At 38.3% G+C, this 16209-nt stretch overlaps 1 protein-coding gene across 1 annotated transcript; it reads left to right on the plus strand.

The window, feature by feature from the left end:
* The first annotated feature begins 1353 nt into the window (after nt 1-1353).
* Nucleotides 1354-13811, plus strand: LOC115767133 (uncharacterized protein YGR130C). The gene is made up of 4 exons (XM_030711295.1): nt 1354-1389; nt 12312-12508; nt 12571-12871; nt 13326-13811. Exons 1-4 carry the CDS (start codon nt 1387-1389, stop codon nt 13704-13706), a joined length of 882 nt encoding a protein of 293 aa, XP_030567155.1. The 5' UTR covers nt 1354-1386; the 3' UTR covers nt 13707-13811.
* The last annotated feature ends 2398 nt before the right edge of the window (nt 13812-16209 follow it).

Below are 16209 nucleotides of genomic sequence, written 5' to 3' on the forward strand. Positions count from 1 at the left end.
ACTTTACACCTTAGCCGCACGTCTTAAAGCCAAGACTTTATTAGACCATAAAGTTTTGGCTCAGGGATGTTTCTCAGTCGTATCGAGCGCCCCCTATAAAATCGCATGCGATAATATATGTATGCATTGGTCAGGCCGCAGTTGATACATAGTCACGTTCGGGCTGCAACCATGAGACATACCTATTTACACATGGTCAGCACACAATAATTCTTCTGATTTTTTTTGTTGGACTTTAAAGACTTTTGGAAATTTACGATGCCAAATGACAGAGAGACAGAGACAAAGACTGAGACCGGGACTGAACTTAAAATGCGTGGCATGCGCGCACATTTGGCTGCATTTGCGACACTGAAAGACAAAAAAAAAAAAGAAACTAAATCCAAACCAATTTAAAATTACTCGCACTTTTAAATTTAAAAGCAAGCGCAGAAAAAATTGTCATTTAAATTGTTATTTACGCATGCGCGTCAGATCGCGGCAGCGCAGCAGCGACGACGCCGACGCCGACGCCGCCGCCGACGCGGACGTCGACTGTGAGGCGAACAACAACAACAACAACAACAACAAAATAAATGTTTGACTAGGTCAGTTTGAAAGCATACGAACGGGGGTTTTATTATCAGCTGTCATTTCGGCACAGATCTATTTACGAGTGCCCGCAATTGAGACTGCAAATTGTCAGCGTCACCAATGCAAACAATCGGAGCAATCTGATCAATTCCGACGACGACATTCACTGTGACACTAGGGTCCAGTCCCGTCCAGGGCAGGCGGGCCAAATGCTGATTGCATAAGGAGCGGACGGTTCATTTGATATTGCTTCAAATCTGATTTGATATTTGTCGCATTGAGCGCTCTGCACGCGTCATCGTCATTCAATATGCGAACAATGCCGCGCGTCTACAATTACCGGACGACCAGGCCAGAGACTTGCCGTACCGACTCCAAGTCGAACTCGTAGTCTCTCCCTCTCTCTCTCTCTCTCTCTGTCTCTGTCAATGGAAAATGTTTTCATAACCAACTCTGTCAGCAGCTGTGTGCAGTGCGAAACTCGACTACAAACTAATAACAATCATTATAAACATCTAAAATAGAGGACAGCAGCACAAACAATTACATGTGCATTAGAATGCGACTGTGTGTGTGTGTGTGTGTAAAACTTATAAATTTTTAAATCAAATGCCAAAATAATTGCAACGACAGCGACCCTCAAAAGCGACACGAATGAATTAAAATATTGAGATACACATATGTTCACATTATGCGTACAATCATAACAATTAAATATTAAATAACAAATAAAGAAAAAACAATTCATTTCAAATATTTACAGCTGAACGGCTTGGAAGTTTTAAATTTCATTAAAAGTTTTAAATTACAAAAATGGTGAGTACAGCAATGAATGAATTTATTTATTACCTTAACCTTTTTATTGATAGTCAACAAAAGTGATTAATAATAAAATAAGAAATACTTTGAGTTTGAAATGAAAAGGAAATAATTCAATTACATTGCCTACAAAGAAGCCGAAAGGCATTTTGTTGCTGCTAATCAAAAGTTTATAAATAAAGATCCATATGATTAATGTTCTGGAATGTGCTGCGATCTTTCGACTCATTGACTGCAAGTCCGGTGCAAACTGGATGCCAGCAAATACAAATACACTTAGCAAAAAGACGTGGTGCGAACGGAATTGTATGCATAACGTTTTGTGTCAAAAATTACATGTCAATTTTGTTGTTGACTCTTCTTAAATTAAATGTGAATCATGCTTGAGTTTAAAATTGAGCAAATTAAAAAAACAAAGCTTGGATTAAGTAATAAATACTTATTTAACGATTTTGCATGCCTGAAAATAGCCTTGGAAATTTTTTCTCATTTCTCAGTTTGAGTTCCAAGCCTCAATCTTGTATTTTGATTATAAGAGAAAGATTTTCTATGCCTGAAATGGGCCGAAACGTCCTTCGTCATTTCTCAGATTAAGTTCTCACTCTTGTAATTGGAATATTTAGGAATTAGAATAAATATTGTATTGTCAAACTTTGTACTTGATTTGAGAGCAAATTTTGTGGTTTTTTTTTTGTTGTTTTTTTGAGTACAGCACATATGTGTATATTTTGTAAGCACACATATAAAACAAACAATTTCTCACACTTTTATTCGAAATTATAATATTTATTAAGCTGCACAGCCGCACGATCTGATTTAATCAGCAAACGTAGCCACAAAAAAAAAAGGCGCACACACACGTCTCGACTGTAAATCATGATGAGAAGGCAGCCACGAATCAGATTTAACAATGCCTTAGAATACGAGAATAGCCATAAACTTGGGATGAGTTGCGGCGACGACATATTTACGCAATTTAATTAACATCAAATCTGAGCTGTACTTAGCTTATTAGAAGCGAACTTAGCGCAGGCTTTGGTTAATTGTTTTTCGAAATTTGTTTTCATATTGTTTTGTTTTTCGCTCGCACAAAAAAAAAAACAATTGACAAAAGGCAATGACCTACAATTGTTTTGCTGTTGTTGTTGTTGTTGTTGTGGCTATTGTTTGTAATATTCTTGTGTCTAGATATTGTATTTACCGTTGTTTGTCAGAAGCTTCTGCCGATTTATTGACAGCTCACACAGCTTTCGTGCATGTCGCTGGGTTTGTGTCTCAAGTCTTTTGTTTTGCGCCTTTTGCAGATGCGCACCGGAAACGTGTTTTGTGTGCTCTTGGTGAAATCAGCGTCATTAATTGACAATATGTACAAAAACAAATACATAGCCATATTTGTGCAACATCATTTAAGTAATTAACGTTTCGGCTTTTGTATGTTATTTTTTCTTATGATATTGTATGCTGATTTTTTTTTTGTTTTTTTGGCAATTTATATAATGAAACTTGCAATGAAATACGAAAATAACTTCCTCAAATAATCTCATTAGATTAAGTAAGCTGTTAGTTAATCTGTCATGATTTTGAAATGGAATTTAATTGATGATACGCTTCGCACTCTTATCTAAATGCCATTAAACATTTTGTTGCCGCATTGGAAACAATTTGTCAGTCAATTAAATGATGGGAAATGAAAAACAATACCCATTATCATTAACATTTTCATTGTTATGCGTATTCCTCTAGGGCCTCTAATGTGATGTGATTATTAATTTTTATGATATGAAATGCTTCGATTTTGAGAGACATCTTGTTTGGGCTGCAATTCAAATAGTGTGCATATCAAATTATACAAATTGTTAAGTGAATCGTTTACAAATCCGCTTAAAATGCATATTTTATGCAAACGCAAATTATGCAAATTATCAGCTCGGCTTGTTTGTTTTGCTGTGACCCACAGCTGGAATCAATAGTACACTCAAGAAATCAAATGCAGCATTTGAATGGGCGGCCAATTTGGTTGGCCGGTAACGGTAGCACATTGACCTCTTGGCCAGCAGGGCAGAGCTGCAGCAAACTACACTGCGCTACACAAACGCTGCACTGGGCCCATTGTTATATAGTATGAAGTATGGAGCCGAAAGCAGTTCGATTTATTTATTTATTTTTACATTTTCACAACACAAATTCCAGACAGACGTCGAAAAGTTCAAACAGCTAAGTGCCTGACAGGCATTAACTTTTAGGTCTGTAACCGTTGATTAGCAGTTGTTTTGCTTGTTGTTGTTGTTGTTGCAGTTGCGTTGCAGATTTATGATTAGCGCCCAGTTAGCCTCTGAGCCACAGCAATAGCCACAGCAACAAAAGACGCAGCGAGTGCCCTACTCAAAATGCAAGTTATTATGTTTTGAAGGTTTTTCTTTTTTGTGATTTTTTTTTTTTTGCGAAACAACGGTTACGCCCCCAAATGCCACAAATTCAATGAGCCGTGCTGATATCAAGCTGACCAATCAGACCTGCAGCCGCATTAAACAGCAAACGAAATGTTGAAATTTATTTTATATTATTGCCCGATGATGCTGGTTGGAATCTTGAGTCGCTTAACAGAAGACTTAAGCTTAATTGCTTTTAATTAATTTTTGACACGGCAATTGCATGTTTCAAGAAATCATCATAGAGGTCAAGCTTACACACAACTGGCCACATACATGCACACATAAAGAACTAGTCACACCTGAAGCAGCAGCAGCAGCAGCAGCAGCGGCAACAGCAGGCATTGAGCTGTCTGTGTATTCCATGGATATTTGCCATTTCATTAACCCCATTGCGCGGGCTTGCCAAAAAAAAAATGTATTTATTTATTTTGCCAACGTAATTGAAATCAACATGATGTCTATTTATTTATTAGCTTATTTTTATTTTTTTTTTTTTGCATTATTTTTGTTTAAATTTCGCTTATTATTATTTTTTTTGGCTGATTGACTCCCACGTATCGAGCTTGGGTTTGACTTTTGGCATCGCAAATCATTTTTGGGCATCACAAATTTGTTGTTGTTGCTTTTCTCAAATATTTATAAATTGTATTTAGTATTCTTTTGTTAGGCGAATACGCAGCTGTGCCTGGGAACATGCTGGCAATTAATCAAGCTATTCGCTGAAGAATTTAAATTGTTTGATTTGTCTGGTCTGGCCTGGAAGGCGGGCAACATTGTTGAATAAAGTGAAATTCGCTGACTTTTTTGCCATATCCACTGAAAAGATGAGTTGGCTGAAAACATTATTTTTAGTCAGACATTCTAAATTTAGTTTTTAGAAAGCTCAATATCCCTCGACAGCTGGTACATTCACTAAACGCGACCAAATCCAAATTCACGCCAATCAACTATCATAAGTCAAGCATCTTCTGTAGTGTGCAATGCACGACATCGACACCATCAGCATCGTCGTCGTCATCTTCATAATTTGTGATCCACTAAAACACTAAAATACTTCAAATACCAACAACAATTGTACATAGGCAACAACATTCAAAAACGTGTGCGCTCAAATGCCTCACAAGGTTGTTTTGTCGGCGCGAGAGGCAAGAGACTTGTTGTATTATATGGTTAATAGCTCGGGCTGGCCAAAAGCTGACGAGGAAGCCGCCACCGAATGGAACTGTGTGTTGTACAATGCGAGCAATGCAGCGAATCGAAACCCAAGCCAAAATCTAAAAATGTTGAAGTGCTCTAGGCGATAGTTAGAGACTCGAAGATATCCTGTACCATAAAATATATTGGAATTTATTGTTTTTTTTCTTTTTTATATGCAGTATACAAAGTATTGGCACGGTGGGTTAGCTGATGTTTACGGCTTGGATGGAAGATAGAAAACTAAGCTAGCCTTTCTTAGCTTTATGTTTTCTCTGCCTCCTCCATTTGAAAAATGCAACGTTAGATAACTTCTTTAATTATGGTCCGATAATTTCGATAATTTTCACGGCTTAAATATGGCATCAAAATGTTTGCATTGACAAAGATTCTTTCCTATGTTTTTAATTAAGATTGGGATGGGAACATAGTAGCGTGGCAAAATTGAAAATATTCGCGATCTATACAAGAACCTTCATCCCAAATTGTTACATCTACCTTATAATTATAAATAAACCCAAAATATGGAGAAAACCTTGAGTATAATATAATATACATTTTAAATTAAATTTTATTTTTGGTTACTTAGTCTTAAATCTTAAAGAGATAAGAGCAAATTGTTTATGCAGAAGACAGATAGACAGACTTGACTATATCAGGCTTCTTCTGCATCTCAACTAACATACATTTGCACAAAATGATTAAACCCCTTTCTGGGCATTTTCAATAGCTAGGGTATAAGAAACCGATCAATGACTAAGCCCATAGGCGATCTAATGCCAAATAGTTTGAACAAATGTTTCAGCTGTTAAAACGTGAAACAAGTTTTCGTTTTTCTTTGTTTTTTTTTTCTCTCGATTTTTCTTCTTTTAAATTGGCCAACATTAAGCTGTGACAAACGAGCGCAACCGCGGAAAATGTAACTAACTGCCAAAAACTACGGCAGCTATCAAAAAAAATAGTTTGGTGTTAAAAAGCCATGTCAAAATTTAACGCCAGCTTTGACGGACAGACGGACGGGCGGGCGGACAGACGGAGCTGTGGGGGCGATGTGTCATGTTGTTGTTTGTTTGTTGATTTGTTCTGGCCACAAGGTCGTTGGAGCACGCTGCGCTAATTGATGGATGAATTGAATGCAGTGAGCGACAATTTGCCCAGCCTTGAACTTCTCCACTGACTGGAGGATGACGACCAGCAAGAAGAAGAAGCAGAGGAGAAGAAGCAGTCAGCAGTTGGTGCAGCCAAGACTTTCAACTGTCTGAGTGGGGGGGCTAGGCCAGGTCAATGGTTAGCCATGATAGTCAGTGTGTATTTGTTGTCGTTGTCGTGGTTGTTGTTGTATTTTATATGCAAATTAGCCACATTAACCGCGACGTTGTAATGCAGCAACTAATTACCAGACACGCTTCGACTGTTTGCCTGGCAGATGAAGTCATTTTGTTGCTGCCATAAGCCCTTTATTTATGGATGTGTATGTGTGTGTGGGATTCTCGTGGCGGTGGTTAAAGTAAGCGTCAGCTTCGCTTCAAGCGTTAACTGAAGGTCAGCCAGACAGACAGATAGACAGACTGACAGACAGACGGGCGAACAGCAAGACAGTCAGTCAGCGAGTCAGCTGGGCCTGAAGAACACGTCCGTCTGTCCATGTGTCCATCTGTCTGACCATTCAGTGATCTGCCGGATGTCTTCTTTGAGCTGCTCTTTGCCGATTCAACTGTTTGATATGTTAGTTGCTATTGCGCGAAAAAGCGATTAAGATGTAAATTTAATGACTATGTACTGTAAGGTTACCAGGTTGTATGCTAAATTTATGACTAATATTTCAATTTTGACACATTCATAGCGCACCCACCTTTAGATAAAGTTGTCTTGCAAATATATACTCATAAAATATGTAACTATGAATGTACAAGCAACAATCTCGCATGTAAGCTGACATTTCCTGCTTGAATTTTCATTGTAATCCCCAACTTATGCTGTATCACAAGAAGTTTTGCTTAATAATGGGCATGACTAGGCAGAGCTTATGAAATAATGTTTCTGGTATAATTATTTTTAGTTAATTTTACTTTAAAATAAGTATTTACATACTTTGAACTTGTAGTTTTTGGGATTTGGTGCGATATTTTATATTTTCAATTTTGTCCTTGGCTCGCTTTGGATTCTAGTTTTCTTGTGTTTTCATTTTATTTATTGATTCATCTTTTAATGTTCATAAATATTACAATTCTACCCGAGCGCTCTGGCACGTATTATCTAGAATCTTGAGCAGAAAGATATTTTTAAGTATGTTGATGAGATAGTTTTTAGATTTTAAAAGGCATTTAGGATAATTATTTGTAGTTTCTCTTACTTTCAATTAAGTATTTATATATCTTTTATTATATTAGCGTGAATAGTTATTGGAAATTGGGTAAATATTTTTCTTTTTATTTTTTTGGTCTTGTCTGGCTTAAGGTCTTGAATTATATTTAATTATTTTTATATTTATTTGGCCCTTTTCTATCAGAAATAAATATAAATTGATTTTTTTTATGGATTGTTACCTCTAACTCTTAAAAGGAAAAGTCTTATGGATCAAATGTTATGTGCACTTCTTTTTCAGAGTCTCTTGACAAGACATCTGAATTTTCTGTTCTCTGCAGTAGTTTTAATCCCCGATATTAAACGTTCATCATACTTGCTTCATAACAAATGCATAATTCCCAATGTAAATGAGTATACAAATACTCTAAGCAATAAATCAAATATCAAATATCATTGAACAATAAGAGTTGAATGAAATATCATTTAATGGCCTAAAGAAATGAAATTTGGCGGCTCATTACGAATTTAATTGTTTCGAGACAGATCTCATGTTGAAAGTTATTTGATTAATGGTCCTTTTTTTATTCATAACCACAATAATGCACCTTTCGACTTTCATTGCTAACTATTGTTGATCTTTGATATTTATACCTTTGACTCAGTTTCATCACCCACATTTGAGATAATTCATGAGCCAGTTTCAAATATTCATTTATTCCATTTATCATTATGCAACGGTGGCCCGCATTGTGCGCTTGCAAAACCCGATTATGCCTAAATGATATTTATTACCAGCGTTTAGTCATGCTCCCAAATATCCCCAATATCTAATAATATATATATATGTATAAAGTCTCCATATCAATGAGTAAAGTGCAATTTAAGCCAGCCCGCATGCTGCAAAAGCCACGATCTAAAAATGTTATAAAACAAAATACCAGCAGCTGACTAAAGCTGACTTATAAGGCCATGTCTGGCCGAATGCCCTCATGATAGATAGAAATAAATGATTTCAATTAGGGCGTTTAAAAAATGATTATGGCATACTTATTATCGTGTTACAATTTGAGCGAATCGTTAAATATGCCGGCACCGAATTATTTTTTATATTTATTTTCTGTTGATAATGCTTTTGTAGTTGTGTAATAAAAGACAATGCTCATAACGGTTTGCTATGGTGTTGGACTCGATGCCAGATAAAAGATTGCCCCCGTCTGCTGGTGGACCACACCGGGCAGCCTCCCAGGCGCCCCCGCCTTGCACACTTTGCTCTGGCCACATTAAATTAAATCTAAGCTTGACCCAAAAACTGCAATAGTACTTAAACGGTTTTTGGCTGCACAAAATTTCGCAAAAATATTTTTCGGTTTTTTTCTCTCTCTATAGTTTTTCTTTTTTACTTGGTTTCTTTGACTAAGCACTTAATTTGCAGCTGAGTTAGCTGAGAAACTGTGGTAAGCGCAAACGGAATGCCGGCCAAGCCGTTTGATAATAAATGATTATTTTCGTGCTAAACTGCGTTAATCAAAGATAATGATAATGCCGCGTAATGCGCGCACTGCGGCTACGTGTACTCGCAGCATTTGTTATTGATTGTTTTTAATTAGTGGGCTATTGTCGGCTCTTGTGGTTAGAATTGAACCCGCCCCCAGCTGCCTTAATCGCCGGATCTGCTCAGCGCCTTCCTGCTCATTACGCCAAAGAGACGCCGAAGGAGGCGGCATCGGAGACGCAGGCCCGATATCAAAGAAGGAGTGCCGTCCAATTAATGCGACCCAGAGGTGCTCCACCTTTTCACATGTGCACGAAATCGCAGTTCATTCAACCGGGCCGGTACTTAAAAATATCTACCATACATTGCGGCGTAATTCTGGAACTTTGAGTATGCCGCCAAATCACGCACAGCTCCCAGCCGTTAATCCCATAAGTCCGAACCGAGCCCATTGTGTGCGCTCGCACTTTAATTAACAAGATAAATGCGAAAGCCGTGAGAGTTGGCAAAGAAAACTATGCGAAGGTTCAGATAAGTCTAAACACTGGAAAAAATTTATTCAAATTGAAGAACAGCTCCGCAAAAAATATATTCAGAAATTACCTGTATAAAACTACAAAGACAGCAAAATATTTAATGAACACAAGAGCTCAGGCTTTCGCAGAGTCAGACAAAGAGAGAGAGAGAGAGAGAGAGAGAGAGATAGAGAGAGAAAGAGGGTAAGACAGAGGGAGACACACTTTTATTTCCAATTCCTCTTTGCATCCTATCCTTAAACGTTATTGGCAGCACATTATCGCAGCAGCACTTTGAAATGCAAATGGAAATACATTTGAAATTGGTATTATTATTTTTGTTGAGTGTACTTATCTTTGACGCTAAGTGAATTTCAAGTTCAAGGCCATTGTCATTATGTCTCGGAAGTGACAAAAGCCTAGACAAGCCAAAGCTCTGATCACCATTGAGTGGCCCCATTGTTATGCAACATTTTTGATGCCGTCATGCTACTTAACAACAAGTCTTGACAAACCTGAGCCGCCCAGCGCTGGCAACTGCGCCATTCAATTACCTCATCGAGGGGGTCTTCGACTGTTTGCTTTGATCTCATTATTGAATTATAGGATCGACTGTATTATTTGAATGCACGAATTTGATATGCAGCTGAAATAATTAAAGTGCCTGCCTGACTGATATGATCTTTATTTTTTTCAGGCGTTTTTTTACAACTTAGTCTGAATTACAACATCACCAAACACAGCTTCCAAATAAACTGAACTTTATCTAAGATTTCCCAATTTAATGGAGCCCCTCGCCGCTCATTAAATCAGTAGGTAATGAACCGAGCCATAAAAAAAGAGACTCCAAGACAGACATTACTTGCATATCTTGCGCTGCGAATTTGGCTAATCGATCACAGTACCTGAATACACAAATTCCTGTTTACTATGCACAACACAATGTCGACATGCCTGAAATTGCAATTGTTAATTGTTATTATTTTTTTTATTGTTACCTTGTGCATTCAGCAAAATAATATAAATATTGCAAGCAACAAAAAAAAACACATAACATATGTAGATATACCCTAACCGATTATTTGCTAATTAACTGATTTATAGGATCAGTAAAAAGCGGTTTCTTGGCCAAGCCAACATGAAAAGAATCGATTTGCAATATTGAAATGCAACGGTTACACGACTTGCCAGACTTGCCAACTTTATTTATTGTGACTTACAGTCATAAATATATATACGAGCACAGCATACATATGTTAAAATATGCATGGCAATTGTTCAAGTAGACATATTCAATTTGCAAGCAGCAAAACCCAATTCTCATCTTCGCGACGAAGCGAGCAACAAAAACAGCAAAATAAAAAAAAGAGGAGCAGTCACTCACCCACTCACACACACATACGCACACAGATACACGCACATGTGCACATGCACATGCACATGCGCATGCACATGCACATGCATATGCACATGCAGAGCAAACGATACCGCGATGCATGGGCATATGCTGCAGGTGGCATCGATAAATCACTTTGGTATCGATATCTTTTTGTGCATATTGTCAAAAGCGCCGCCGATTGACAAATTGGCAACAGGCAAATTTGGCCAAGGAGAGCGTCGTCGTTGTTGTCTGAGTTGGCCACGTTAAGACCGAGAAAATCATAATGTAAAGTCTGCGACCCGTTTCCATGCGACACCTTTTGCTGAATCCTCTTTGATTAAGGTTTAGCACCTTTAAGCTCATTGTGCTTGCTTTTTATGCACTTGTAATGAGTATTTAACTTTTATCAGGAAATGTGTAACGCTTAGTTGATGTATATATATTCTCGATGTAAATGTAGAAATAGGCATAAATGGTCTCATATGCATTGGCTTGTTATAGCATATAGTTCTATGTTAAGAATCAAGCTAAAAATCCAATTTATTCCTAACATATCAAAAAACTGTATCTAACAGCACTTCTAGCCATATAAGTGTATATATTCTTTGGCGTGCCGAAGTTAGCCATTCCGTATATTTTTTTATTCTTGTTTTTGCAGCATTTTTGCTGCGTTTGAAAGCTCATTTCCATGTTTAATGGGTCGTAATTGATCATTAGCCGCAAAAACACTTGAAAACCGGTGACAATGTTCATAATGCATAAATAAATACTAAATGGTCACAAGCTTAGCTCGCATATTTTATATACATAGTAATAAAATGAATTCATAAAAATAAAAAAAATGTTGGACAATGAAAAGACTCGCGCCTCTAGAAGGCATGAATGCAACCCAATTAATCAACATAAATCAATTATCTAACAAACCAATTCAATTAATAAAGCAAACACCGACCATATATGGGCAGAAATATTTATCAACACAAATAAATCATAGACCAAATTGGAGACAATGACTTTGAACTTTTCAACATATAAATTTCTACAAAATATGCCTAAAATTGTGTTAGTATGTTGAGAAATTTTCACATAACAACAACAATAGTAACAACAAACAAACAATGACACAAAGCTTACAACAATTTGTGCCGGCTATTAATAAGTATTTTTTTGTTTTTGTTATTTTTTTACACTTGACATTGTTGCAAGACGCGTAATTATAAAATGATTATCGGGTTCAAGAGCAAAAATATGTTGGTTAATTTGATATTTGGTGGCATCTAACTATATAAAGCGCATTTAATTGGCAGCAGAGCGTTAAATACGAATTCGATTACGAATTGGATTTTGCAATGTTAAATAATGTTGCAATTGCATAAACTTTAAGGCAAAGTGAGTCAGTCTCTATGAGACTGTGGCAGCCAGGCAGCAGCATCAAGTAAATTTGTACACAACTTGTTCTACATACGTGTTATTGGGGGCGATTGCTTTTCAAGGCAATGCCTAATCGAAGCAATCACTGCAATCCATTACGATTGACAAATTGTTGCCACATCCATTCACTTTATGCCTCCAACTATTTCTCTTTCTATTTCTTGCAGCCCTCCCTTTGCCTGCTGCTAGTCATCTGCCTCGCTGCGTACTGCCAAGCGATACGCGTGGATTGGGGCACCAATACGGGCCCAATTGTGCCGCCGCCGCCACGAACGACGCCCACGCCCCCACAGCAGCCATACCGCGAGCCGGCACCTGTTTGGGAGGATCAAAGCAACGATGTGCCCAACCCCAAGCCCTATGTGTATGTGCCAGCTGGAGTTTTCGAGTCATGTTTAATTTCACCTTTAAATGGTTTTTCTCTAGTTATGTGCTGCCGCCTCCGTCTCGCCCGCGCACTTGGATCATACCCGCTGGCCCCTATGCGCCGGCCAACTACAACAATCTGCCGCCCAAGTACAACTATGGCCAACAGCTGGTGAATCCGCAATACAGTAATGCAGGAGCCACGGGCACTGTGAGCGTGCCCGCGCTGGCGGCCCAGTATGTGCCCGGCGTGGGCATCAAATACACCGCCATTGTGCCCAGCAAGCTGCAGGGCAAATACAATGCGAAGACCAAGAAATACAAGGCCTACGAGAAGGCAAAATATGCGCCATGGAACTATGTAAGACAATATGATAATCGCAAGCGTTATCTGCGCTACTGATACTGCCTACCTATAAGGAGACGTCTGTCGCTTTGTAAATTGCGTGTACAACAACAAATTAAAGCCAAAAACAACAAAACAACATACAACAAAAACAAATACTGCAAACTGCAACAACAACAACAACAACTAAACGCTTTTGACACTTTTATAAATGCTTTTGCACAATCGCCTGTACTGTGTACACCCACACCCATGCATAAAGACAGACGGAGAGAGACACACACATACACACACACTCACACACACGGATAGACAGACAACAACCCACCACCCACCCAACAGTCGCCACCACTACTCGCCACTCGCCAACAGTCGCAATCGCAATCGCATTTGCTTTCATGCTCATGTACCATGTCCCCACGTTCATGTCCATGTCCATGTCATAATCACATGCATCATCTCTTTGCAGTTGCAGCTGCTGCCGGTGGAGGAGAAGGCGCTGGACTGGCAAGCGCCAGAGCAGGAGGCGCACACCGAGTTGCCGCTAGACACACTAAGCTCCTCCACGACGGCAGCGCCCAGCGGCAGCAGCAGCGGCAGCCCAGCAGAGCTGACTGCATTTAATTCAACAACAACAACAACAACAACGACCACAACGCAACAGCCCACAACAACGACAACGACAACAACAGCAGCAGCAGCAGCAGCTACAACGGCTGCAACATTTGCCAATTACAAGCTGGCACATGAGAAGAGCGCCTATCTGAAGAAGCACAACAAGCTGAAGAAGCTGCTCGAAAAGCTGCAGGCACCCAGCAACGAGACGCAACCGACGGCGACCTCAAGTTGAGCGTTGCACAGCGAAAATAAATGGAAAAATCAACATAAAATCAACGCAAAACAAACGTGAATTTTACGTTAAGACTTGCCCCAAAATTTTTGTAAATACGTAAAAATAAATCGAATAAACATTTAAAAAAAATATTAATAATAATAATAGCACAGACGAGCACGCCATGTGCGATTTTTGCTAGGCTTCTTGCATTTGGCCAAAAATAAACGGCTGGGCGCTTACATAAAAACAAAAGACTCAGGCAACAAACTTGAAACCTGCGTGCGTGCGTGCGCTGCAACGGCGTCAAATTGTGCCTTAATTGCACGCTGCATGGCAAAAGGGTAAACACTCATTTACACACACGCACACACACAGATTGGCAAGGTGAGCTGTTAGCCGTGTTATGTTAAGTGAAACCATGATTGGTACTTTCTTGAACGGCTTTTCATAGCTGGAGGCAAACACAATTAGCCCGCTCAATTAGTCAATGAGTATCAACGGCTTCTGGGGGTCCATCATTTAAATGCCGGTCGGCCAGTTGATCACAGAGCGCGGCTCGCTGCCCGACTGGCGACCCTGACCGCAGCTGCCGCTGCCGCTGCTGCAAGACATCATTAGCAGCCGCAACAACAACAATAGGCTAAGCAACTGCCGCTTATAACTGTGATTTTTTTCGAGAGTGTGTGTGCTTGTGTGTGTGTGTGTTTTGGCCGCTAGAGTCATTAACCGGCGCTAATTTCCGTCGCATTGTCAACGAGTTTTGTTTTAACTTATTTAATTTTTGTTTTTGCTTAGTTTTAATTGCGCGCGCTTCGCGCCGTCCAACAACAAATGGCAGCAACAACTATATATAGCATATGCCTTTGTCTGCACCCATTAATAATAATTAAGGGTACAAATTTCAGACAACATTTTGCTTGTATTACACAAAACTCTTTAATTAAATTCAATTTAGCTAAAAATTGACATCAATTTAACTTGTTGCTGTTGCTGTTGCTGTTGCTCGTTGTCTTTGCATTGTGTATCGCATGTGGGATTAAATTTTTCATGTTAAGCATATGGGGTGTTCCCGCCAAGTATTCTACATTACCAAAGCTTAATATTTAATTACTATTATTTCACATTTTTATTTGATTTTAAATAGGCTTAAGGCCAATTCTTGTTGCTTTCTGTAAGTACATTCTTACTTAGCATATTTTATGCTAAATTCATGAAATTTTTCAAAGCTTCCTGCTAAAAATACCTTAGCTGAGCATTAATCATTGACTTCTTTACAGGTTGAGAGTTTATTCACTTTATGTATAATATAAAAATTCAAATGTTTGCGATTAAATTATTCGGCTTAGAATAATGTGTAAACAAAATTAAATATTTGGCAACTTAAAATGGGAGCACAGTATAAATATTTCAGCCCCATATATCAATATTATTTTGACATTTTTGAAATAAATAAAACAGACAGGTACACGGTGTTAATTTACCAAAATTTATCTCGTATCTGAACAAATTTGCAAGTTGTTTTTTGTTATTGTCAATGTACAATGTTCAAAAAATGTCATTGTTGTCCATCTGAAGTCCATTAAGTGATGTTAATTTACGGCAATTGGCGTGAAGACAAATTAAAATTTCACTGATTACGCTTATTGATTGTGAGTGTGAGAAACAAACGTCGATAATGCTGAACAGGCCGAGGACACTTATTAAATCACAAAAGCAACCGACTGTGCCAGGGGCAGAGCTCGAGGCCCGGAGCTTCCGTTTGGAGTGCAACGCCAGATGCACCCGACTGTGCATTGAGCAACGGCAGCGCGATAGCCTTGGGCACCTCTCACCTCTCATAGTGAACGCTCCAGGTGAGTGACTGTGGCTGCCATAGACATCATTCCCCTGACGTTGCTCACGATGCAAAATGGCTGGGAAAATCCGAAATGTGGCAACGGTGGGTGTCGCGTAGTCGATTTGATTAGGTTGGAATATAGTAATAATATTATGAAAATATAGCAGAATTCAAAGATATATTCTCTTAATGAAGAGAAGTAATAAATAAGACAAGCAGAAAAAAAATAGTTAAAGTATAACGTTCACAAACAACATATATTACCGAAAGGCCTTTTGAAAAGAAATAAATAATGAATGAATTAAATAATCGAATGTTCAAAACGTTAAATATTGCATACTAAGTGAATAATAAATTAATATGAGTAGAAAATTAGAAAAAAAATGCTTATGAAACAGAAGTGAGTAAACGAGTTTCAGTAGAGCTTTAAATTAAGAATGAATGAAAAGAAATATGAGCATTTGAATAATGCCTCTAGATAACTAAATTAACAATCGAAAGCAAAGGTAAAAAGGCAGAATACTTAATACAAACATATAAATAAGTAAAAGCAAAATATTGAATACTCATAGTAGAAAAGTGCAGATACAAATGATTGGACACACATCTAAATACCATAACGTATAGAAAACGTATATCTCGTTTAACCTCTCACCTTTAAGTCACCTAAGTTTCGTCATG

This window comes from Drosophila novamexicana, unplaced genomic scaffold, assembly GCF_003285875.2.
Source record: "Drosophila novamexicana strain 15010-1031.04,08,12 unplaced genomic scaffold, DnovRS2.1 tig00001340-arrow-arrow-pilon, whole genome shotgun sequence".
Taxonomy (NCBI): Eukaryota; Metazoa; Arthropoda; class Insecta; order Diptera; family Drosophilidae; genus Drosophila; species Drosophila novamexicana.